The sequence below is a fragment of the Quercus lobata genome, chromosome 2 (assembly GCF_001633185.2).
Source record: "Quercus lobata isolate SW786 chromosome 2, ValleyOak3.0 Primary Assembly, whole genome shotgun sequence".
Lineage (NCBI taxonomy): Eukaryota > Viridiplantae > Streptophyta > Magnoliopsida > Fagales > Fagaceae > Quercus > Quercus lobata.
Window position 1 is genome coordinate 88771967 of NC_044905.1, and position 26312 is coordinate 88798278.

General features: G+C 32.4%; 2 protein-coding genes across 2 annotated transcripts; one reads left to right on the forward strand and one right to left on the reverse strand.

Annotated features, from left to right (window-relative positions):
* Window positions 1-1175: 1175 nt before the first annotated feature.
* On the reverse strand, window positions 1176-2153 carry LOC115973663. The gene is made up of 2 exons (XM_031093922.1): window positions 1962-2153; window positions 1176-1724 (listed from the first exon to the last, which is right to left on the reverse strand). The coding sequence occupies exons 1-2, from the start codon at window positions 2151-2153 to the stop codon at window positions 1176-1178; spliced, it is 741 nt and encodes a 246-aa protein (XP_030949782.1).
* Window positions 2154-2205: 52 nt separating this feature from the next.
* Window positions 2206-24713, forward strand: LOC115973671 (histidine kinase CKI1-like). The gene is made up of 7 exons (XM_031093932.1): window positions 2206-2373; window positions 19747-19983; window positions 20093-20779; window positions 21350-21725; window positions 21818-22392; window positions 22839-24185; window positions 24492-24713. Exons 1-7 carry the CDS (start codon window positions 2206-2208, stop codon window positions 24699-24701), a joined length of 3600 nt encoding a protein of 1199 aa, XP_030949792.1. The 3' UTR covers window positions 24702-24713.
* Window positions 24714-26312: the final 1599 nt, after the last annotated feature.

Here is a 26312-nt window from a genome sequence, read left to right on the forward strand (position 1 = left end):
TGGCCGTAAATTGTTAATTGCTTTAATTTGGTCAGGGTTGACTTCAATTCCGCGGTGTGTAACCATGTATCTTAAGAACTTCCCTGATCTGACACCAAAAGAGCACTTAGAAGCATTAAGTTGCAGCTTGTGTCTCCTCAAGATCTTAAAGATATTACCAAGATCATTAATATGCTCAGATTCCAACTTACTCTTAACCACCATGTCGTCTATATAAATCTTTTTTTTTCCTAGCTGTGGCTTAAACATCCTGGTCATCATCTTTTGATAAGTAGACCCTGTATTCTTTAGGCCAAAGGGCATCACCTTGTAGTGGTAATTCCCAATAGGGGTGACAAAAGCTGTCTTCTCCTGATTACCTAAAACTAAAGGTATTTGATGGTACCCTTGAAAGACATCTAGGAAGCTCATCCGAGGATGGCCCATAGTGGCATCCACCAATTGGTCTATTCGAGGCATAGGAAAGGGTCTTTAGGGCAAGCTTTATTCAGATCTGTGAAGTCCACACATACCCGCCACTTCCCATTCTTCTTTTTCACTACCACTGTATTGGCCAATCACTCAGAGTAAAAAACTTCCTTAATAGCCCCAGCCTACTTAAACTTATTCACCTCCTCCTTGACAGCATCAGAATGCTCTTTAGATGAGCGCCGAGGTGGTTGCTTACTAGGGAGGATAGTTTGACATTCAGATGATGGCAAATGAAGTCTGGATCCACCCCAGAAGCTTCATAAGCATTTCATGCAAACACATCAATATTCCTCCTTAGAAACGCTAACAGCTCTTCCTTCTTCCGAGGGGTAACTGAGCTCTGACTTGAAAAACTTCACCGAATCACCATCAATAGCAATCTCCTCCAACCTCTCATACTTTGCCCCTTCTGACACCGTATTTGTAAATAGGACTGGAATCCTTGATTGCTATGAGCCCCCCTCAATAGAAGCCGATGACTCAGCTTTAGACTGATGCATAATTGCAACCACCAGGCACTACCTAGCCATAGATTGGCTCCCAACAAGCTCTTCAATCTGGTCCCTCGAGGGATATTTTACCTTCAAGTGCAGGGTTGAAGAAACGGGCCCCAGGGCATGGAGTCAGGGCCTTACCACAATGGCAGTATAGGGGGAATAAGCATCCACCACTATGAAGTCTACCTCCACTACCTCCGAACCTGCTTATATGGGCAATCTAATTTGACCCTTTGGGATGACAACTTTCCCATCAAAACTTGCCAAAGGTGAATCATAGGTTGTTAAATCCTCAGACTTCAAGTTTAGCCCTCTGTACAAGTCAGGGTACATAATCTCTGCACCACTGCCTTGGTCTACCAACACCCTTTTCACATCATACCCTCCTATCTTGAGGGTGACCACTAAAGCATCATTGTGTGGCCGTATGATTCCAATCTTGTCCTCGTCCGGGAAACTCAACACCGGTCGGATTTTCACTCTAGCCCTTTTCGGCTCAGAATTAGAGTTCTCGATGGGTAGCCGAGCTACAAATATCACCTTTGAGGGATGAGAACTAGTTCTCCTAGGAGCAACAAAAATGACATTAATTGTGCCCAAAGGGGGCCTCGAAGAAGCATTCTCCTGAGCCCCTGACCTTGCTTGGTCTCTTTGCCCATTGGGCCGATACAAAAACTGTTGTAACCTTCCATCTCTAACTAGTTGCTCTAGATGGTTCCATAGAGTTCTATAGTCCTCGGTGTTATGCCCTCGCTTCTGGTGGTATTAGCAATGAAGACTTTGGTTGCACCTCATGGGGTTTTCTCCCATCTTGTTTGGTCATTTGAAGTATGGCTCATTCTTGATCTTCTCCAAGACTTGATGTATTGGCTCTCGGAACACCGTGTTAACCACCCAAGGAGCCGTAAACCCAAATTACCCAGCAAAATCCCTTCAGGGCTTGCTATTATTGTATCTGTTCGACCTAAAATCCCTCCTGTCTTGAGGGATAACCTTATCCTTTCCCTTCCTTTGCTGCTGGTCTTCCTCAATCCACTTGTATTCATTAATATGATCCATAAGCCGACTCACACTCTTTACCGGCTTCTTGGTCAAGGACTTTCTCAAATCGTGCTCAGTAGGCAGGCCGACCTTAAAAGTCCTTATGGCCATGTCATCAAGGTCCCCATCGATCTCATTGAACATCTCTTAGTATATGTCCAAGTACGTTTTCAGGATCTCCCCTTCTTGCATGGACATGGATAACAGGGAATCTAAGGGCCGAGGAACCCTACTATATGTGCTAAAACGAGATCCAAATGTCCAAGTGAGCTCCTTAAAGGAATCAATGGAACTTGCACCCAGGCCATCAAACCACCTCATTGCTACAGGCCCCAAGTTAGATGGGAATACATTACACATCAAGGTCTCATTCTTGGAGTGGATAGCCATTCTCTGATTGAAGTGGCTTACATGCTCCACAGGGTCTATTCGACCATTATACATGGTGAACGTGGACTGAGTGAACTGCCGAGGAAGTCTCCCTCCCTCAATTCTGCGGGTGAAGGGTGATCTGGAAATTTGATTGAGTGCTTTGCTCATCGCATCATTTCCCAAGCCTTTGGAAGACGAGTTCTTGTTTCTGCGCTCATGGTGGTAGTCCTTATTAGAGGTGTTCACCGAACCACATAAACCGCACAAATCATAAAAACCGCACTAAAACCGCCCGCAAAATAGCATAACCACACCGCGCCACAAATAACAATACACCGCACCACATGGTGCAATGCGGTTTGCGGTTTTATAATAAGAAAACCGCACAAACTGCACCGCACCGCATCCTCTCTATATATTAATATATTTATTTGTTTTTAATATTAAATATATTATTAATAGTTTAATAACCCTAGTTTTCCAAAAAAAAAAAAAGTTTGATAACTCTAGCAAGTGTTGACTAGAAAAGCTAACCCAAAATAAAGAAAAACTAGTAAATAATTTAAAACTTGGCCAAAAAAAGGGGAAAAAATTAGTTTTGGGATGGGTAGGAAATGCCCATAATTTAAAAAATATACCAACTTCAAACCTTATATTATATATAGCATCGCACATGTGACCGCAAAAATGAGGTGCAATGCGGTTATGATTTTGGTTAAACTCTAAACTGCACCACACCGCACTGCACCGCACATGTGACCGCAAAAATAAGGTGTAGTGCAGTTATGATTTTAGCTAAACTGCATCGCAAAGTGCGGTGCTAAAAATAGCCCAAAACCGCACTGCACCGAACCGCGAACACCCCTAGTCCTCATCATACAAGAAAGACTCACTATAAGGAGTCCTTGATCTGGGTCTATAACTACCATCCTCTTCATCGTCGGAAGAGAAGTCAGAATTGAAGGGAGTTCGCCTTCACTGTTCGTGGCGCAACTTCCTCTTCAAATGATTAATCTCCAGCTGCGTGTTCCTAGCATTTTTCTCATGAGAGGTGTAGCTCCCAGTTTGAGATTAACTTCTACTACTATGAGTGGTATGCACACTTCATTCCCGGTCCTTTCTTTGTTCAAGATGAAGGAAATGATCTTGATGTCGAGACCCCATAGATTCCTCCTGGTGTGGACCTAAACCCACCATATTTGAACATTAAACTCACCACAACACCAGAATTTCCCACAAACGGCGCCAATTTTAAGGTCACAATTTGACTCCCAAGCCTAAAGGATGCATAAACTTAGATCTAAAGAGCCTAATACAATGAATTTGTAAAGAGAAAGTGGATCTAGATGACAAGAAAATGAGGACAGAATGATTTAAACTAAAGGAAATCATCCTCGGCATAATCCGAGGAAATCAGTTCTTATATATTTCTTCTCAAGTTTGATTACAAGTTCAATTCTTGATTGCTACAGTGTTTTCTCTCCCCTTTTTCGATCCTTTACTCTCATTGCCTTTTTCCTATTTTATACTATCTCTTTGCCTTCATCTCTGTCTTTCATGTGTAGATTAGATTGTTGGTGTTGATCCCTGTCACATCAACACCTTCCTGAAATCTTGGAGAGCAGCTGTAAGGCTGAAAACTACTGTTCAGGTATCACTTCCTCATTAATGTGGCCAGAGAGTTAGCTATAGAACATTCAATTCGGTGATAGTAGCTTTCCCTTAGATATTTCCCACCTCCCAGTTGTCCTATACGTTCATAATGTATATCGTTATCACTAGAATTTCCCGAAAGGTCACCGGATGACAGGACACTCTTTCTGACCTCTGTTTCACTTAGCCAAGGAAACACTCCTCCTTAGCTTACCTTCCCCAGTATTCTCACCAATAGCTCGCTCATGGGGTCTTGAGTCTTACATACTCATTACTGTTTATCTATCCTCGGACCGCAAAGTGTCCTCGGACAAGGCCCAAGGCCCAATATATGTTCTTGGGACCCTTATCCCTACAATATACATGTCATATTTTTGTGTCAATTGGATATTATTTACTATATGATCTACAAGTTTATATTTTATGCATAATTTTAAACTACAAAAACTTGCAATTTAAATAATTTATTGATGACATAACTACTGATCTTTAATTTTTTATAAATTTTGCAAACATGGAGGATGTAAAAAGAAGATGTAATCCAATGGTGGATTTGTCAAAATTCATCCCTAATAAAAAGATATTGAGTAAGGTTATAACCTTATGCTACAACTAATTTTGTAGCTAAACTTTGGCCAAATTATAATTACAATTAATAATTTTCGAGAAAAATTCATTAATGAAATTTATTGATCAATAACTGAAGTCCAACATTGCCAATAGAAACAATGACCGTCTAAAATATAATATTTATTATGACACTGATTGTTTTGATATTTTTAGAATTAATAGTTTTAAAATACATTTTATAAATACATGGAAATGGTCTAATTAATGTATTAAATTAAATAAAAATGTTGGAATTAAAAAAAAAAAAATTCATGCATCACTTATAAAATATTAAGTAACAGTACATTTTACATTTGTGTCTAGCCCCAAATGTGTTGGGTTGGCCCTCTATTAAGTGAGGTTTCAAAATAATTTGTTTGAAATTGAATCTAGGTATTCAATAAAAAACACACCATTTATAATTTACAATTTTTAAAAAATATTTTACATATATGAAAAATCTTCATAGAAATATGGTCATATTTGCATGAAAGACATTTAACATTTCAATAACATGGTTAATATTTCATGATTTTGACATGATCATAGTGGCATTAGTACAAAGAAACCAATAAAGTTGTAAAAAAAAAAATTTCAAATTGTTGCCTTTGTAAAAAGGTGTTAAATGAGCATCACCATTAGGATATTGAAAGAAACTAATAACTTTTCATAAAATGTATTGTTTTAGAATATTGTCGCGTTTGGCCACAAAATGTGATGAGTCAACCCAGCTTAGGCATCCCAACAATGAATATCCCCTCCAAGTCTTGTATAATCACTCTCATACCAGATATTTCCTCTTTAATTATCGCACCATCAAAATTTACCTTAAACTAGCCTTGACATGGAGGTATCTATTTTAGTGAAATTAAATCTTAAGAGTTCGGTGTCGTTGTTGAGTGTTGCATGAACTCTCTGTGATACTTAAGATATTGAGTTTTCGAGAATCCATTTTGTGTTTCTCAAATAGTTAGTAATTTGTTGCATAGGGTCCATATCACCTAAACTAACATGGTGAATTTCTCTAAAACATGCCCTTCTTCATTCTCCATAACCTGCCAAACCAGACCAAGAAAATCCAGTTAAGCAAGCTGTAATCGCAGTGATGCATGTATCACCCATTTCATCCATCTCATTTTAGGCCTCTCTTATAGTGACCCCATCAATTCTAACTCATCATGTTGTTATAAATTGTGTAATTGCTTTGATTAGAATCTCCTGACCGGTTTTTGAGAGAGGTTTGAAAACTTTCCTCTTTGTCCTTTAGAGAATTGAAAACTTTCCTCTTTGAACATCCAATTATAGATGGGTTCTCAAATATTTGTCATAACTGTTATAACCTCAGTCTACAACTACAAATGTTAGGCCCTTTTTAATTGTACTCTGGTTATGTAATGTATTATAAATCCGGTTTAAAATACTATTATTATTTTCATGTGTTTTCTAATAAGTATTACTATTTACTCAAAAAAATAAAATAGGGATGTTTATCCTGCATTGGTTATGTGTGTTTAGTGTCCGCTGTTTATAGCCTTGATCTATAACTACAAAGGTCCTACCCTTTTGTAGTTGTACTCTAATTATGTAATGTATTATAAACCCAGTTTAAAACACTATTATTATTTTCGTATGTGTTCTAATAAGTATTACTGTTTCCTAAAAAAAAAATTGTCATAAGATTTTATGACTTGGACACTTAGCATTATTTGGATTTAACTTTCATCCCGATAGGAATATTGCTACTAAAATATTATATCATATACTATATAGTAAAAGTTGGGCTTAGAAATCATGGTTGTGCCAAGTGGCTGCACCATATTGCAGAATTTTTTTTAGATTTTTAGATTTTTTTAAAAACATATAATTTTTATTCTCCTATAATTTCTAAGTTGATAAATATCTTAATTTAATTACAATTCAAATTCCTCATCTGATCCACTAATCCTTATTTAATTACTATACCACACGTAAAAGAAAACATTTATATATATATATATATATATATAAAGGTAGCAACGTGTATTACAAAAAAAAAAAAAATAGCAACGTGTATTATAAAGAAAATATAAATAATTTTTCTTCTCCTATAATTTCTAAGTTGATAAATATCTTAATTTAATTACAATTCAAATTCTTCATCTAATCCATCTAATCCTTATTTAATTACTATACTATGTGTAAAAGAAAACATATATATATATATATATATATATATATAAAAGGTAGCAATGTGTAGTACAAAAAAAAAAAAAAGAAGAAGCAACATGTATTATAAAAAAAAGAAAAAGAAAAAGGAAAAAAGGCAACAATGTAGTGTAGTCTAATCCTTCTCAAATTTTTCATCTAATCCATCTAAGTTGTGGTTGCGCCAAGTGGCTGCACCATAATGCAGAAATTTTTTAGATTTTTAAAAATATATATAATTTTTCATCTACTATAATTTCTAAGTTGATAAATATCTTAATTTAATTACAATTCAAATTCTTTATCCATCTAATCCTTATTTAATTACTATACTACACGTAAAAGAAAACATTTATATATAAAAAAAGGTCGCACGTGTATTATAAAAAAAGAAGAAGCAACGTGTATTAGAAAAAAAAAAAATTAGCAATGTGTATTATAAAATAAAAGGGAAAAAGAAAAAGAAAAAAGCAGCAACGTAGTGTAATCTAATCCTTCTCAAGTTCATCTAATCCATCTAGTCTTTATTTACATTCCAAAAAAAAAAAAAAAAAAAGATAGTAAGTTATTTGTTCTTACCGATTTACTAGAATTGTTTTTGGATAAATTAAAGTAAAAACAATTGTAAAAAAGCTTCTTTTTTTTTGTCAAAAGAAGCTTTTTTCTCTCTCTCTCCTCACAAAACTAAGGGATTATGACAAGAATTAGCTAGACAGGGGTAAGATTACACTACCTTTTTTTCTACAATAAATGTTGAATTCAGTTCTTTTTTCATGCATATACACAAATATGTTGCGTGATTTTTACTTTTGATTATATAATTGTAATTCATTTAGCTATTATTTTTTTTTAATAAAATTATAAGTTTAATGAGTTTATACTCACGGGACTTAAACTTCAAGTTTCAATGTCTTCTCTCATGCTTTCAATGACAAAAATTAAATCCTCATGTGAGTCTCTCTACTTCAAAAATTTAAATGTTTAGTAATTTAGATTTTTTTTTTTTAATTATTGAATTGAGGTTTCAACTTAAATATGATTTCAATTGTTGTTTTTGATAGTTTTTAATTATTAAATTCAAGGTTTATCCATTTAAATACGTATGATTAATTGAGCCTTAAAGTTCAATGTATTATTGAAAATCATTTTTTTTTTAAGGTATTTCTACCATCTTCCATTCAATTATGTGTGTATGTCTATATATATATATATATATATATATATATATGTATGTATGTATGTATGTATGTATGTATGTATGTATTTTATGATACCTTAGTCTCACACAATATGCATTCATTATATAACTTAAAAGTAAAATATTCATTTTGTGCTTACCCAATGTGGGGTTAACAGGTTCTACCTATAATTGGACTCACAATCTATTTGTATTGTGGGTTTTGGGTTTCCTACTATGGGTGGTCCTTCACCCGGAGGCCCAGTCACTCACTCTTGTTTTTGCAAGCCCCTCTCTCTCCCACAAAGCCACTCCCTCTTCTTTTGGAATAGTCCCTTTTCTCTCTGTGTGTTCTCTCCAGAATTGCCAACCCCCACTTCTTAATTCATTCTCCTGTTTATAGCTCGAGGTGAGTGGAGGTGTCATGATTACTCCCTCACTTGTGCGAATGGAGGTCTAATTACATCGTTCCTAAGTGGGCATTCCGTCGGAAAGGTAGTAATGGCATTGGAACTGATTCCCACCTTCAAAGGCTTGCTCGGCAGCAATACTCTCGAAGGCACTACCGGGCAGCCAAGTACAAGGTATCTCCAAGCAATGATACCCCCGACCAGGTTTAAGACGACTAGAAGGGGCTTGCAGTGGGTGTTCAAGACAGTGTAGTCTCATCTTGGTTCTTGGGCCTAGATTGGTCCTTGAGGTGCCCGGATCGAGGCTATAGGCCCGAAATGGGGATGGGGAGATGGGCTAGGCCGCCAAGCCAGGGGGCCTGGTGCCCATACACATTTATTTTTAAGTAGATTAATAAAAAAAATTATTTACATATGAATTTTGATTAAACTGTGCATCGCACGGGCATAATGCTAGTATACTATTTTTTTTTTTTTTTTTTTTAAAGTTCAAGGGTAATATTATCATGGAATTGCTAAAATGTTATATATCAAATCTAAAATAAGTGGATTGACTTTTGCCATATCATCAATATTTAAACAAATAGTAAAGTTACCATAAGAATTCTAAAACCCTATTATATGTGGAATTCTTTCCTAAAAAAATAAAAAAAGTTGTGAAAATATGACATTAATAAGGAGTCCAAATCTTCTGTCCCACTTTTCCTACTCCACCTTATACTCCATCAATAAAAACTTGCCACATGTACACCTAATTAATTAATTACTACAATTAATTAATAATGGGATAGGAGATTTGAACTCCTTAATAAGTTCGTAAATGCATTAGTTGGTAAGAAGTCTAAAGACTAGTAAAAAACAACATGCAATTATTAGCATATTAATAGAGTATCCTCTTAGATATCCTCTTTGATTACAATAATATGTATTACATTCATTGAGGAAAAAAAAATTTTGTATTACAACACTATTATCAAAAGTCATGTAATTTAATTGATATTTCTCTATGAACAAAGTGATTGAGTTCTAGGGCTGAGGAAAGGGTTTGAGTTGCAGAGTTAGCAGCATATTGTAACTATCTAAAAAAAATGCCACAATTATATTCTTTGAAATAAACTAAAAAGAATTGCAATGTACTCTTTAAATCTGGTGACATGTGACGCTAAGAATTGGGGAAAACCACCTCTCCATCTTGATGACAAATTTTTAATTATCTGATTGGAGTATTAAAAATTGAATTTCAAATCAAATTTAAATAGCTATATTTTAAATGGATATATAATGGTCCAATAAATATTATAAAATAATTTTGCTAAATATATATTTTCAATTAGTTTTATTTTTCTTTGGGACCTAGAGATACATATTCAACCAGAGTGAACACTAAGTCTTATCTGAAAAATTAGAAATCCATATTTGAGCTTTCAGGATTCTATCATTTTAACATCTAAGCTAATATTCTTCTTTAAAAAAAAAAAAACATTTAAGCTAATAGCATAATACCTATAATTAATTTATAGTTTTTTTTTTTGTTTTTAATAATTAATTTATAGTTAAAATAACACCTATTCACCTTAACAATAAAAATGATATTAGGCGAAATGAACATAACAAACGCAATGCAGATAAATTTGTGATTTGCCTTAAGATGTGTTCTTGTAATTCTAGCTTTTTTCTTTTTCTTTTTTTTTTTTTTCACAAAAAAAAATTTTAATTTAACTTTCAGAACTTGATATACTTTAACTTCAAACATTGGTATTATTTCAACTATTCATCATGTATAAATAAACTCTTGAATTTTTTTTTTTTTTTTAAAAAGTAGTCTCTGTTTATCCTTTAAAGAAACTGTGCGAGCTTATCTCAGATTTGAAAGATTCTTTAGATGTAAAAACTGTGTGCTGGTAATGTAACTCCTCAGTAACTGGTTTTCCAGTTGACCTCCAAAATTGTCATAGCTATATTGTTTTGTTTTCTCTTCTTTTTGAGGAGTGAGAGTGGATTTTGCTGCATGGAGGTGCCCCAAACAGTCAATATACCTATGCCAAATGCCAAAAAATGGTGCATTCTCAGCAAGAAACCATGATCTTCACCACGGTTTTTGCTTTGTGAAAAGCACAATTATCACTAAAAATTCCAAAATAGGGCACACTTTTCCATTGAACTTTTCAACACGTTGCCTAAGAATGATTTCCGTTGCTCCCTTCCATATTTGATACATGCAATTTCGCCCATTTAAGACCATGAGAGACTGAGAGAGTGCAGTACCCTTTGACATACAAATCTAGACATTGAAACTGACGTTTGTTTGCAACAAAGAAACGAAGACAGCTTTCACCCTCTTCTCCATCACCCTTTGATTTCCGGCGTGCTCTTGCAGGTCCTCTCTCTTTCTCTGTCTCTCTCTCTCTCTCAGCTTTGCTTTCTCTTATTTTATATTGGGGTATGGTTAATTTATCTAATCTTAAACACTTTCTTTTGCTAGTTCATGAATAATGAATCGAAAGAAAAGAGAGACATAGATATATCACTTCACCTGACATTCATTTACAAAGAACCTGTACAAAAGGTCATTTATAGTTTGTTTTCCAAGAGTAGATTTCAGTAGATTTTTTTTACTTATTTGGTTTGTTCTAAGGATTTTTACAAATCATGCATCTTTTTACTTAAGAAAATGATCTAAGATATATTATTAAAAAAAAAAAAAAAAAAATCTTCTCTGCTATCTTTTGTGATGAATGATTACATCTGTCGTACATTTTTTGTTATTATTGATCCTTGGAAAAATCGTTTGCAAGTAGGAGAATCAAAGAGAAAGGAAAAAGAAATGCATAAAAAGTGAACATACAAGTCAAACTTAAAATTGCCACAAATAATTTGTTGTAACAGCTATCATCAGCCAACGTCTAAATGAAATTAGCCTTAAATCATCTGTTTGGTCTTCCTTTTTCAACGTTCATGGCTACAAAACTTTGCAAATCTCAATGGATCAAGAGATATTAAAACTTTCAGAGAAATTGAAATGGTAGGAGATGGAGGGAGAATAGAGAAAGTAGTTAGAATATACTAAAATTTAGTACATTCCGGTCACTTTCCATTCCTCTTCCTGCTTTTCATTTCATCCAAATATAGGGTAAAGAAAATAAATTTATATCTCTTTCTTTCCCACGTCATTTTGTCATTGACAGATCCCGCGTATTTTTAAATTAAAAATTATTTATACCACTCCCCTTTCCTCTTTTCCGTATTTTTCTCTCATCTTCTCTTCCTACCTTTATAGGATAAAGAAAATAAATTTAAATCTTTTTCCTTCCCGCGTCATTTTGTCATTATCAACTCCAGTGTATTTTTAAATTAAAAACCATTTATACCTCTCCCCTCTCATCTTTTCCTTATTTTTCTCTCCTCTTTTCCCCCTGCCTTTCTCTTCATCCAAATATAGGATAAAGAAAATAAATTTAAATCTCTTTCTTTCCCACGTCATTTTGTCATTATCAAATTCCTCATATTTTTAAATTAAAAACCATTTATACCTCTCCCCTCTCATCTTTTCCCTATTTTTCTCTCATTTTCTCTCCTTGCCTTTCCCTTCATCCAAATATAGGATAAAAAAATAAATTTAAATCTATTTCTTTGCCATGTCATTTTGTCATTGACAAATCCCGCATATATTTAAATTAAGAGCCATTTATAACTCTCCCCTCTCATTTTTTCCTTGTTTTTCTCTCTTCTCTCCCCACCTTTCCCTTCATCCAAATATAGGATAAAGAAAATAAATTTAAATCTCTTTCTTTCCCACATCATTTTGTCATTATCAAATCCCGTGTATTTTTAAATTAAAAACCATTTATACCTCTCCCCTTTCCTCTTTTCCCTATATGTCTCTCCTCTTATACCCCCGCCTTTCCCTTCATCCAAATATAGGATAAAGAAAATAAATTCAAATCTCTTTCTTTCCCACTTCATTTTGTCATTGTCAAATCCCGCATATTTTTAAATTAAAACTATTTATACTTTTCACTCTTTATAATCATCCAAGTTTCATTTCATATAAGGAAGTAGTGATTTGGACAAAGAAGGCTACTCTTTAAGTTTATCACCCTCTTTCTAAGAACAATTTTAAGCCACAATCCATAACATAGTGTTGGTTCAATGTAAAGTAGGGATGTTAATATGATCTACCATGTCCTACATTATCCAAAGCAAAATTTTCCCACCCCAAATAGGTGACAGAGTAGAGATGGGTTTTGCTCGCACTATCCTGATATATTTTATATATATATACACACATATTTTATTTGATATATATTAAATTATTTATATATATAATTTAACATGTTATATACATATCCTAGTTATAATATATATTTTATAAATATTCTATTACCATCTTTAAAAGTCTTTGTTTCTCCTTTAGATATACATAGTTTTAACTCTAAATCTATGCAGTATGTAGTATATCTCTCAAAAAATCACAAATAAAGTTAAGCTTAAAACCAATTTGGAGAGATCTCCTCTAACTCACTATAAACGTGACAATTTATAAGACTATCCATGTGTATTATTTTTAAAAAGCACTCGACTAATTAAGAGTAATGTGATTAAAACCACTCGTGGATGATCTCTTCAATTGCCACATATGGAGAAAGATAGCTCCAATTGGTTTGGAGTCAAACTTTTCTAAAAATTAAATCGAATTTTTGGAGTTGAGGAAACATAATTGAATTTAATACAAAGTAAAAATACAACTAATTGAATCATTAGTAACACTTATTTTAATTTAGGAGAAATTTAACACATTCCTTATGAAATCTTTTACAAACGAACTACAATAATTAGTAAAAAGCAACTCATATGATTATAAAAGCTCAAGTCGTGTTCGTTGCTGATTTAGTTGCATTTCCCCCTTACATGTATATTCCATGCAACTCAAATAGACAATTATTCAATATTCTAGTAGTAATGTAATGTTTCACTCATCTCACACGAATAGGTACTATCATAGATTTAATTATCAAAAGTAGAAAACAAACAACACTTCTCCCTTTTTTAGGAGCAAATAGAATTACTTTTAAGGCTATCATTGCTAAATATTTTTATTAGAGAAAATTATATAAATCATATATAACTGGCTTCAAAAATGAATTTATATATAATTAAATATAATGATTAAAAATTTGGTATAGAAACTTTGTATGAGTGTTTCAACAAGCTTCTCTATCATTTTCCCAATTTCTTTTGGCATAATTAACAATGGGAAATTTTTTTTTGTATAATTTTAAAACTGGCTCTCCATTATACACGATTCAAAACATAACGTGGCAAGCACTTTATGTGAAAAAAAAAAAATTAATGAACAAATATTGTCAAGAATATTTCAGGAAATTAAATAAATCAAATTAATTATAAATAATTTGCATGGTCAAAACTACAATTAAAATGACAGAATATTCTCAATAATAACTCAAATTGATTTGGATTGTGAATCACAAATCAGCTATCATGATTAAGTGATCCCTTATAGAAATCATTTAAATTGATTGTATGTAGTCAAATAATTATTTTTAGGAATTTAATTATTATCGTGATTATGTAATTGTGGGATTCGTACCATATATCTTAGTATATATATACACACACTATACAATAAATAAAAGTGACAAGCCATTTTTCCTACTATCATTTTCTTCACATGGTATCAAAGCCTATCATTTTCTTTACATGGTATCAAAGCCATCCATTCCTAGGTTTTTTGTTTTTCATTTCCATTCCGTTTGCTTTGAATTAAAATATTTTCTAAAAAATGTTTTCCCATTTTTAAGTATTCATTTGTATATAAAATGTTTATTTTTTTTTATCTTAAAATCCTTTATAAAAGGTGTTAAATGTTTTAACATAAAAAATTTTACAAAACATTTTCAAAAAACACGTAGTGTCTTCCCTCCTTGACCCCATATGGTGGTTAGGTTGTCGATCCAGTGGCTAGATTCGTCATTTTGGTGATTGGTGTAGTCGGTCCAGTCATGGAGTTGTCGTTTTGGAGATAGTTGCCTGTAGTTAGGTGGCAGAAGCTGCTGTTTTAACAATTGGTGCTAGTGGTCTAATCACTAAAGATGTTATTTAGGTAGCATTCATTGGTTAGGTTGTCGGAATCGCCATTTCGGTGACCAATACCAACATTTTGGTCACCAGAGACCCCATTTTGACAAAAGTTAACCATGGTCTGGTCTTTGGAGCCACCATTTTGGCTGCCGGTTTCGGCAATCTAATCATTGGACCTCTAGCACTAGCTGCTCTAGTGGCTGAGGCACTAGTTTTGGTGGTTTGTTTGAAAAATTTTACATGTCACACCAAATACCTGAAAATATTTTACGTTTGAAAATATTTTATTTCAAAACAAACAAAACCTTCATCTCTTGTCAACTTCTTCCTTCTTTCTCGTGGCTTTCTATGACATTAACCAATTTTATACCAACAATTCTACCAATCCTAACATTTTGACGGTCAATGCTAGCCACAATATACCCTAAAAGGACTTCTAACGTAGAACTCAACACACACTCATACAACACACACCTAATCAAGAGTAATTCTTAGGTACTCCCAGAGTATGGAGAATGGTGTTCCCTCCTCTCACATTTATGGTGGAGTCTACTCATTAAATTCATGGTGGATGTGAGAGGAGAGAGCACCATTTCTCCGTGCTTCGGAAGTATCTAAGAATTTTTCCTTAATCAATATCAACCTAATGAAAAATGCTTGCCACATATGCATTATGTCCCAAAAGGACTAGTTTAGTCATAATTGAGTTTCATTGTATCTGTTAATAAAGCCCAAATTAACTAGTGTAGCATAGCTGTGACACTCCGTACAATACACACTTAATCAAGATCCAGTCAATATGATGCATCATAGTTCTTGTTTTGCATGGCTTTTGCAACCGATTTATTTTCTTGACAAATCTTACTATTTTGGCTGTATGGTGGAGTCTACTCATTAAATTCATGGTGGATGTGAGAGGAGGGAGCACCATTTCTCCGTGCTTCGGAAGTATCTAAGAATTTTTCCTTAATTAATATCAACCTAATGAAAAATGCTTGCCACATATGCATTATGTCCCAAAAGGACTAGTTTAGTCATAATTGAGTTTCATTGTATCTGTTAATAAAGCCCAAATTAACTAGTGTAGCATAGCTGTGACACTCCGTACAATACACACTTAATCAAGATCCAGTCAATATGATGCATCATAGTTCTTGTTTTGCATGGCTTTTGCAACCGATTTATTTTCTTGACAAATCTTACTATTTTGGCTGTATGGTATTTATATATATATATATATATATATCTTTCTAATGGTAATCAAAGGATGACATGGTTTGTTCAGTGCAGTAATAAAAGGACTTAAAAAGATTTCTTGATTTAGTTTACTACTCTTGGTTTGATGATGCATATAAAGTTAAGTTGGTATTTTTCTAGTATCCTAGAAATTATTTTAAAAAAAAAATAATATCTAGGCTTGACTAACCAATTTTTTTTTTTTTATACTACCGGTTTTTTTTCTTTTTTTTCTGGAGTCAAACCCTAATTTCTTTCTTCATGTAGGTCAAACCCTTTAGAAAAAAAAAAATGGAGTAAGTTTTGAACAAGTGATTGGCCAAGAGGATTTACCACAAAAAGGAAAATATAACACATCGTATCTTGTATATATAATCCAACGGCTAAGACATACTTTTAATAACTCAACAGGCGGTAGGATTTAACAATTCCCTGTTAAAAACACATTGTAGCATATATATAACATTAACTTTTCACATAAAAGTTCATTAAATATATGATTTGGTGAAAGAATGAATCTTATGGATTCATAGGCATAGAGAGGAGAGAGTTTTCTTCCTCATACCATGCCTATGGAGAATAAGATTGAAGTAGTTTAGTATTCTAACAATTTATACATACATATATACGCTTCATAGTTTTGTTTATAGAAACCAGAAAAACTGAAGGTGTTGCTTGTGTTAGATACAAAGGACGAAGACTAAGAGATTTTCTTCGTGTTCTCTGCTACCAGTTTGCCTTGCACCATTATTACAGGTCCTCTCTCTTCCTTGGTTTTACATTTTTTCTTTCTTGTCTTCTGGCTTGATAAAGTTTTTGTCTCTCTTGCTTTTTTAAGGTAAGAAATAATTTTTTGTCTCTCTTGCTTGCATCATGCATATAATGTGTAGAGATTTACGGATAAATTGTTATTGTACAAATTCATTTTCCCAAAAGGACAATTTAGTTTTTTATTCTATAAAAGTAGATTTTGTTGGATCTTTTACTTAAAAGGTTGGTATGGATTTTACTTCTATCTTATGTATACTAAATCAAGTTATGCTAAGAGTCTTGCAGCTTCACTACTATTTTTTGGTCTTTCTAACAAAAATATTCAAAATTCAAATCTTTCTACCCTAACTATTAATCTATATATATAAATATATATATATATATATATATATATATTTATATCATTAAAAAAAAAATTAAAAGGAAGTTGAATAAAGCATAGTCAATGGAGTCATTCTAGGGTGCAATTTTATTTTTTTATTATTATTATTTTTACTTACAATAACTTGTAGATTGTAATTTTTTTTTTTTTGAAGTATGTAGAGTATAATTAGTATGGAATATATGTGAGTTCAAGGTTTATTTTATTTTTTTCTCAAAATAATTTTATTTTTAAACATTTTAAAAATTCACCATAAAACATAAATGCAAAAATGTAAATAGAAGTAGGCGTGAGTACTACAGACAGTATATACGGATTTGAATTAAAAATTCGGGACTGAAAGAACACTTACACATATATGTTACATTATTATTTTTATTATATTCCAATTTATTAACATATTTGTGTTAACTTAGTATAATTTTATATGCTATTTTTGCAAACAACTAAATAAGTTAACTTTTTTCAAGCAAAATAACAAAAAAAAATTATTTATTTTCTCATATTACTATAATTTAAAATGATTTTATTTTTGTTTCAATTGAATATACATCAATACAATTATACGTGCATAGTACATATGACATTAGAGAAGATCATCCTAGTAATTAAAAAACTCAATAGATAAAAAAAAGAAAAAAAAAAGAGATTATAATAAAAATATAATTTTTTTTATATTTAATATAAATAGGAAAAAATGGAATTTAAAATATTGATTTTGATAAGTTTTTATCTATATAATAACACACTTAAGTAGCTATAAAAATCCTTGATACAAGTAATAAAGAAATAAAAATTTTAAAGTTTAGTCAAATTGATGCATTTTTATAAAAATATGATCATGTGTATTTGAATGCAAAATTTTGCTGGTATTGCTTATATGGTGAAAATTGGTTAAAATATAATTGTACCTAGGAAAGGTAAAAAGGTAAAGTAAAAAACTGATGGCAAACACATTCATGTGTTTTGTACTTAATTTAATTGTAGAGAATATATTTTTTATAGAGTATTTTTGTTTTATATGATAAATATATATATATATATATATTTTTTTTTTTAAATTTGCAAACATGTAACATATAATATAATATTCATCTTTTGCTAACCATGGAATGGATTATAACATTGTTAATCTTATACAGGGTATGTGTGGGGTATCTTTATAAGTTATGACTAACCTAGCATGCACCACAATCATGTGTAGCCTATCACTTAAAATATTACTCAAATTTCAAGGGAAAAAAGAAGAAAAAATAATTAAATTTATGGAATTGAGTGGCAACTATATTGAATTTACCCCAAAGTGAAAAGAAAAATGATAATTTATGAAGATTATATTAGGAATAGTAATCATTATTACTTGGAATAAAAGATGTTGTTATATGTATTAAAGAATAAATATACTTCCATTCTTTTTTTTTTATATGTGATATTGCTTCTATTTTAGAAAAGAATAATTATTACTAAAAAAATAATTATTCCTTACAATAAACCAAATAACTAAACTACAGACCTTTACATTTGTTAGTAACATATTCATTATGTTGTGTGTGTATACATATTTATATTTTGCTACTAAAAATCATAAGAAGTTTAAAGCAGTCAGCAAAAAATAGTGTTATTCTGGCAACAAATTAGGACTTACATCTAAGAGTTAAACATAGGAATGAAAACGATTTGGCCTAAACATCAGTTTGGTTAAATCAATGTTGCACCCTTCCAATAATGCAAGGCTTGGAAGTTTGAGTTAAAACATAACTTAATTGATTATTAGTAGTGAAAAAAAAAATGTTGTGAACATAGTTTTCTCCTAAATAGTTCAGCAAGGAGTGTCTATAAACAACTTCTGTGAACAATAAAGGAGTGAGTACAATAATGAATTGATGAATCTTACTTGCCTAGCTGTACAGTATTTATTTTGTTGGTCTGAAAGCTTAGTAAATAGAAGATTGATGTTTGCCAGAGCTTATACACCTTTGCAGTATTGAAGGGGACAAAAAAAATCTTGATGTCAATAGGCATACTTTAATGGTGTATAAAAATCATTATTGAAAACCCTAATTTTTCTTGTAGTTATTTAAACCCTTTTATTACAAAGAGTAAGCTTTCTAAGTTTCTACAAGTCATGGATGAGCCGCTTCAATCATCAAGGAAAATATTCTATTACTTGCATATTAATGTAATGGTTCACATGTATTCTAGTCCACTCGATAGAAAGTAAGATTTGACTTCCCTGTATAGAAGACATAGCAATAAGGCCGAAACTTCCATACAAAAGGTTGTTAAAGATTTGGTTAAGAAATCAATCTTCTTGAGTTATTATGAGACAACGAGAGAGAGAGAGAGAGAGAGAGAGAGATTTGTTCCTGGTATGATGCCTATGAAAGAAATTCACTATATTAGAGAATGCAACTTTTCTTATTTATTTATTTTTCAATATATATATTCACAAATTGATTTTTCTACATATTTTTCAATGCAGTACACTTTAGTGATCACAACTAGAGGACCTGATCATGATGCGACTCGGCTCAATGATAACTTTACAACCTGTTTCTTTTTTATTTCTTCTGGTAAGTCTTCAAGTCTTAGCAGTGTTATCATATGTGACTTTCTTATTCATGTGTTAGGATTTGGTATTTTACATGCTAATTAACAGAAACTATTGAAAACAAACGAAAATACACATTCTTACTACTTCTTGGGTATTGGATTTGTTTGTACTTTGTATAGGATTTTAAAAGAGGTTACTTTTTTTTTTTTTTTTTTTTTTTTCAGTATTTTTCTTTATAAACAAATTTTTTTCCTTCATCCTTCACACATTCTGTCAAACTCCCAATGTAGGCATTTGCTGTGATGCTTCTTCCTACTGCATTGATCCCATGTTGGTATTCTATGATCAGTCGTGTTGAGCGTCAAGTGAATTTGAACTCCCATGACTTCCACTCCAAGTTGCAATATGAAATTGAGAACACAACAAAGTTCTTACATCCAATAAATTCGTCAGCAACAAATTTAGCAGGAGTTTTAAAGTTGTCTCTCAATGGAACTAAACTCTCTTTCTCTATGATTGAGACTAAGGTTGGTATCCATATGCTTCTCTCACAAAGATCATATGTAGTTAAATGATTACTTTCAATAAGAAACAACTAAAGATATAATAATTTTTATTTTATTTTTTAATTTACAGGTGGCTCCTCCATTATTTCAAGCATGGTCTACAATTCCATACTTATCTCAAATTTCATATACTGGGTTAGAAGGTCTATTTTTCTCATACTACACTAGTCAGAATCAAACTCTTGCAGTGTACTCTAACTCTACATATAATTCTAGATCAAGTTCTCCAAATGTAAAAAAGAACTTCAATTGTTACATCCAACATGTGAACCATCAGACAGGAGAATTATATGGAAACTCCATTGAATGCCCTCCCTTGAATTTGGTCAGTAAAAGATGGTTTCAAGAAGCCTTGAATAGTACCAATGGATATGCCTCATTGGAAACTGGATGGAATAATTCTCAAGATCTTATACTACTTAGCTCAGCTAGAATTAATGGAGAAGGAGTTATCTCTCTAGGGTTTTCGGCCAAAGTACTAACCGCCCGTTTTACTAGTATAGATCGTCAGGGTGGGAGCTTGTATTTGGCTACGAAAGATGGGAAAGTGCTTATAGAAGAGCTCAAAAATACTCATATGGTTCTTGCTGGTAATATGGTTTCTGTCCAATTGAAGAAACCAAATGGGGAACAAAAAGTTCTTGGGAACGTTTCTTGCATCATCAAAGATGGCTCACCAAGATCTTCTACTTTGAATATTCAAGGAACAGAATACATGCTTTATTGTTCATCGCTTGATATGGTGGGAGTCCAATCGGTATGTTTTAATTCTTAAATATCTTGCAAATATGCAAAACTGCATTTTTATATATTTATATTTTCTTGTGTTGCATTGAACACTAAACATTACAAGAAGCTTTGCTTGTTAAGTTATATGATCATGTATATCACATGTGTGCTTTTCTTTCTTTGTTTTTGTACACATTAGGTAGGCTTTACACGTTTTTTATATAATCAAGTATGCTTTCGATTAGAGAGAATTATGCTATTCCTAGTTATAAACAAGTTAGAAATTAAATGCAAACCTTTTTATTCTCCTTTTCTTTCTAGAAAATCTTAAGAAATAAGTATTATAAATGCTATTGTTTGTGCTAGGCATAAAATACTATTCTAAATGCTCCACTAATCATTAATTTATTCCACACATTATAGACTTGTGTCTTTTATAGATTGTACCTAGCCAAGTGGCCATGATATTCAGAAGCTTATTGATAAAAAATATTTTCGATAAATATTGTGTCATTCCTATGGTATAGAGATTAGTTGGATATATTCAACAGTTTATGCATTTATTTATGTAGTATAACTGAATTCTATTTCTTTTCAGGTATATGTGTTGGCTTTCCCACAAAAAGGATTAGTTAGCCTTGTCCGCAAGAACAGGACAGTGGTATTGGCCCTCCTTATAGTGATCATCACTTCCATGGTTGTTTCCATTTTAAGTTTTGCGTATATTTTCATTAGAGCTGCCAAACGAGAAATGCACTTGTGTGCTGCTCTTATAAAACAAATGGAAGCAACTCAACAAGCAGAGAGGAAGAGTATGAACAAGAGTCTTGCCTTTGCTAGTGCCAGCCATGATGTTCGCGCGTCACTAGCAGGTCTTACAGGTTTGATAGAGTTGTGCTATGAAGAGGCTAATCCTGGTTCTGAATTGGAGACAAATTTGAGACAAATGGATACTTGTGCAGAGGATCTACTAGGTAATCTCTTCATATATTTTTAGGCAAATTGTTTTATATTTATAAAGTATTCTTTTTATCAATGAATATGTATAACTTATGTAGTTATTCAGGTTTGCTGAATTCTATTCTTGATACAAGCAAAATTGAGGCTGGCAAGATGCAACTTGAAGAAGAGGAATTTGATTTGGCCCAACTTCTTGAAGATGTAGTTGATTTATATCATCCTGTTGGTATCAAAAAGGGAGTAGATGTGGTATTAGATCCTTATGATGGTTCTGCCATCAAATTTTCACAAGTGAAAGGAGATAGGGGAAAACTCAAGCAAATATTATGCAATTTACTAAGCAATGCGGTTAAATTTACTTGTGAGGGGCATGTAACCGTTCGAACATGGGTTAGGAAACCCAGTTTGCAAAATTCAATAATTGCATCTAATCAGAATGGTTTAATGAAATATTTACAGTGTTTGTTTCGCAAGAGCAATGAAGCATATAATGACCTAGAAGCCATGAATGCAGCCCAACAAGATCCAAATGCCATGGAATTTGTCTTTGAGGTTGATGATACAGGTAAAGGAATTCCAAAGGAAAAGCAAATCTCAGTCTTTGAAAACTATGTTCAAGTCAAAGAAACAGCTCTTGGACAAGGAGGCACTGGATTAGGACTTGGCATTGTACAGTCTCTGGTAAGTGACTAACTTTAGCGCACACATCATTTTTTTTTTTTTTGGCAGTGTTTAACTAGAGTTTCAAGATATGCAATCTAAGTAGGATCATGATCCCTCCATTTCAAAGTCATCTTCATTATGCCTATTTCATGGTTCATATTTTATTTTCTAAGTTTAAAAAGTGTATAGGTCATTTAAAATTTTTAATAACGTGATAGTTTGTACAAATAGAAAGGAACCATTAAATGAATCAATTTGAAATGGAGATAAACATTTTCCACTTATTGTACCACATATTTTTTTTAAACTCAATTATGCATTTGTTGTTGTTGTAACTTGGATTTGATTCATATAACTGCCACAAATAACTTTATTGATGCACTAGCTTTTAAAGTGCCTTGATTAATAGTCTAAAATCATTATAATCCCTTTTATTGATTAATTTTCTTGTAATTTTGTGCTAGGTACGTTTGATGCATGGAGATATATCAATTGTGGACAAAGAGATAGGTGAAAAGGGAACTTGCTTTAGATTCAATGTGATACTCAGTACATGTGAAAATGTTAGTTGCAATAATGCAAAAGCAGAAGACCTTGAAATGGTTGATGGCTCCCATACTCCTGAGCTAACTCTTAGCACACCTAGTCCTGGCTCGTGGTTACGTACTCCTAGTTCAAAGCTGACAGTTCACACAACCCCTAGCCCCAAGGTAACGACATCCCATGTTGTTCTCTTGATTCAAAATAACGAACGGCGAAGGACTTCACAAAGATTCATGGAGAACTTAAGGATAAGAGTATCAGTAGCAAAGCAATGGGAACATCTTCCTTCTACTCTTCAAAAGATAAAACATAAGGAGAACCATTCTTGTCACAATTCTTTAGGAAAATCAGATTTGAGTTCTCCAAGTGGCTACTTAAGTAGGTCTGCTTCTAATAACTCTAGCGGTGTAGAAAAGGATGTGCCTTTGAGTAGCATGGATGGTTCAAACTACATACTATCAGTCTTCAAAAGGACTACTCCTAAATTTGCATCAAGTTTCATATTAATTGTGATTGATGCAAGTGCTGGACCATTCCTAGAATTATGTAGAATTGTGGCTGAATTCAGAAAAGGCCTCCACAATGCTACTTGTAAGGTTGTTTGGTTGGAGAAACCAATGATGCGTAACATCAACTTCAAACACATTGAAGAGGACCTAGTTGATCCTAATGATGTCGTAATATCTAAGCCATTTCATGGTTCTCGTTTGTATCAAGTGGTAAGACTTCTTCCTGAGTTTGGAGGTACATTGCAAGGGAATTCAAGCAAACTAAAAGAAGAAATCAAGTTCCAAGCTGAAAAAGTTCCCAAAGATCCTAGTTCATCAAGGAGTCAGTCTTATATAGAGAATTCTTCGACAAATAAACACTCAACTCAACAAGTAGAATTACAAGACCTTGGTAGCAGCATTGAGGAAACTAAGAAGAAAAGCATGTCACCCATTCAAACTCTATCTCATGTTGGGTCCAAACCAAGAAGTCCTCCGAGTAATGGAATTCCACCAAAAGAGCAAGAAATACAAGAAATACAAGAAATTGGTAACTCAAATGATGAGAAGCCATTGAGTGGGAAGAAACTCTTGGTTGCTGATGATAATGTATTGTTGCGCAAGTTAACTGTTGCCAGTCTTTTAAAGCTTGGTGCAACTGCCGAAACTTGCGTTAATGGACAGGAAGCTTTAGATCTGGTTTGCAAAGGTCTAAGTAATCAAAGCAAACTTGGAATTTCGAAGATTCTTCCATACGATTATGTCTTAATGGATTGTGAGGTAAAGACCATCATTTCCCTCTAATTTTCTTTTTTGTGGCTTTTAAAAAAAAAATGTATTATAATATATATATATATATATATGTATGTATGTATATTTGATTTCACGATTAGAACATCTGAAATATATTAGAGGACATCCTTTTGACTATGTCACATGTTTCTATGTTTAACAATTCAAAATATATATTTTAATTTAATTTATTATAATTCCTTGCACTATAGTTTAACTTTAATCACACAATCATATTTCATAATCATATTAATTTTTTTCCAACTAAATCATATATGATTTTGTGTTTGACAGATGCCTGTGATGAATGGGTATGAAGCAACAAAGCAAATAAGGAAAATGGAGAAGTCCTACGGTGTTCATATTCCAATCATTGCATTAACTGCTCATACATCAGGTGGTGAAGCTAACGTGGCAATTGAGGCTGGAATGGATGTTCATCTTGGCAAACCACTGAAAAAAGAACATCTTTTGGAGGCCATTAGATATATCGATACTAAATGAAAATATGCATAAGCGTACCTTATGACTCTTATCTAAGCAATAATGGTGACTCTTTATAGTAGTTTTGTTGTACATGTATTATATGCATGTTTCTCACAAAAAAAAGAAAAGAAAAGAAATTGTGCTAAAATATAGAGAAATGTATATATAGTATTTTGTGGGAATGCAGAAATTCAAGACATTGACTAAGAATATGAAGTCATTTATCATTTTGTTGGAATGTAGAAGTTCAAGACATTGACTAAAAATATCAAGTCATTTATCATTTTGTTGGAATGCAAAAGTTCAAGACATTGACTGAAAATATGAAGTCATTTATGCATTCTATATGGTTTTTAGTTTTTTGTTTATCATGGAAGGATACAACATACAAGCTCAAGAAACTCAAACAAAGAAGTAAACTTTTTGTTCAACTTTTTTACCTCACACCCTTTTAATGCTACTCTGTTAACATCTAAAATAAAAGGTCCATTTTGGTTTCTTCGGTCCACTTTAGTCTATTTTAGTTCATTACAAAGTGAACTTCGACGCAACTTTCATTGCAGAAATCGGGTCAGCAGGTGTTGGTGTAGTTGTTCGTGACTGTAATGGGCAGATTATTGGAGCTTTGCGGCAGAATATTGGCTCGGTTCAATCTGTTGAAATGGCTGAAGCTTTGGCAGCTCGTAGGGCAGTGAGGTTTGCTGTAGAGTTGTGTGTTTCAAGTGATTATTGAAGGTGATTGTAGTCGGGTTATTGCTGCTTTGAAAGGCTTTGGTCGCTGTCGTACTTTGTTTGGTCACATTATTGATGAATCTAAGCAAATTGGGGGAACGTTGAGGAGCTGTTTGTTTCAACATGTTCAGCGTGAGGGGAATAGGTTAGCTCATTGTTTAGCTAAAAAAGCAGTTTTATCTGCAGATACTGATGTATGGGTACGTAGAATCTCTGCTTGAGGATGTGGAAGATGTTTTCCATTCGGATTTGCCTTGAACTTGTGGTGTATTTTTTAGTTTTGGGCTTACCTTTGTCTCAAAAAAAAAGAAGAAGATAGATTTGGATTAAGAATACTTATTCTAAATCAAAATGTGTTAAAAAAATATAGATAACAAAAAATAATAATATTAAAAATATAGATAACAAAAAATAATAATATTATTTTTAATTTAATGATTTGTGGTATTTAAAAAAAAAAAAAAGTGAATTACACAATTTAAATGTTTTGATATGATATAATTTGAATTTGATAACCAATTTTTTTTTTAACACTTATTCTAAATCAGAATGTATAAATTTTTTTCCTAAACTGTTATTGATTATAAGAGGTAACATATTATTAACTGTCATAGAGTTAATCTTCTAATAATAATAATATTAATAATTAATTTCTTGGTACAATTGTTTTGTAGTTAAAAATAATAATACTAATAATTAAGAAAAACGCCCATTTAGAATTTTGATAATTTTGGGAAATTTTGATCTCAAGACTTCTGGATTGTATTTTGGGAAATTTTGTTTGTTTCCATTGGAATAAGTTCTTAAATTAAGATTTAATTTGACATGTCTATTGAGAAAGTTTTTAATAAGTGACTAAATTTGAATTGGAAATAAAACATGGAAAGTATAAAAGAT

Excerpts from the sequence above, each read along its gene's own strand:
- LOC115973663 (XM_031093922.1), bottom strand. The coding sequence starts at position 2,153 with ATGTTCAATGAGATCGATGGGGACCTTGATGACATGGCCATAAGGACT. Across the intron at positions 1,725-1,961 it reads AAAGGAAGGGAAAGGATAAG|AAGCGAGGGCATAACACCGA; the intron begins GTTATCCCTCAA and ends TAATACCACCAG.
- LOC115973671 (XM_031093932.1), top strand. The coding sequence starts at position 2,206 with ATGGATAACAGGGAATCTAAGGGCCGAGGAACCCTACTATATGTGCTA. Across the intron at positions 2,374-19,746 it reads GGAATACATTACACATCAAG|GCATTTGCTGTGATGCTTCT; the intron begins GTCTCATTCTTG and ends CTCCCAATGTAG. Across the intron at positions 22,393-22,838 it reads TTGGCATTGTACAGTCTCTG|GTACGTTTGATGCATGGAGA; the intron begins GTAAGTGACTAA and ends ATTTTGTGCTAG.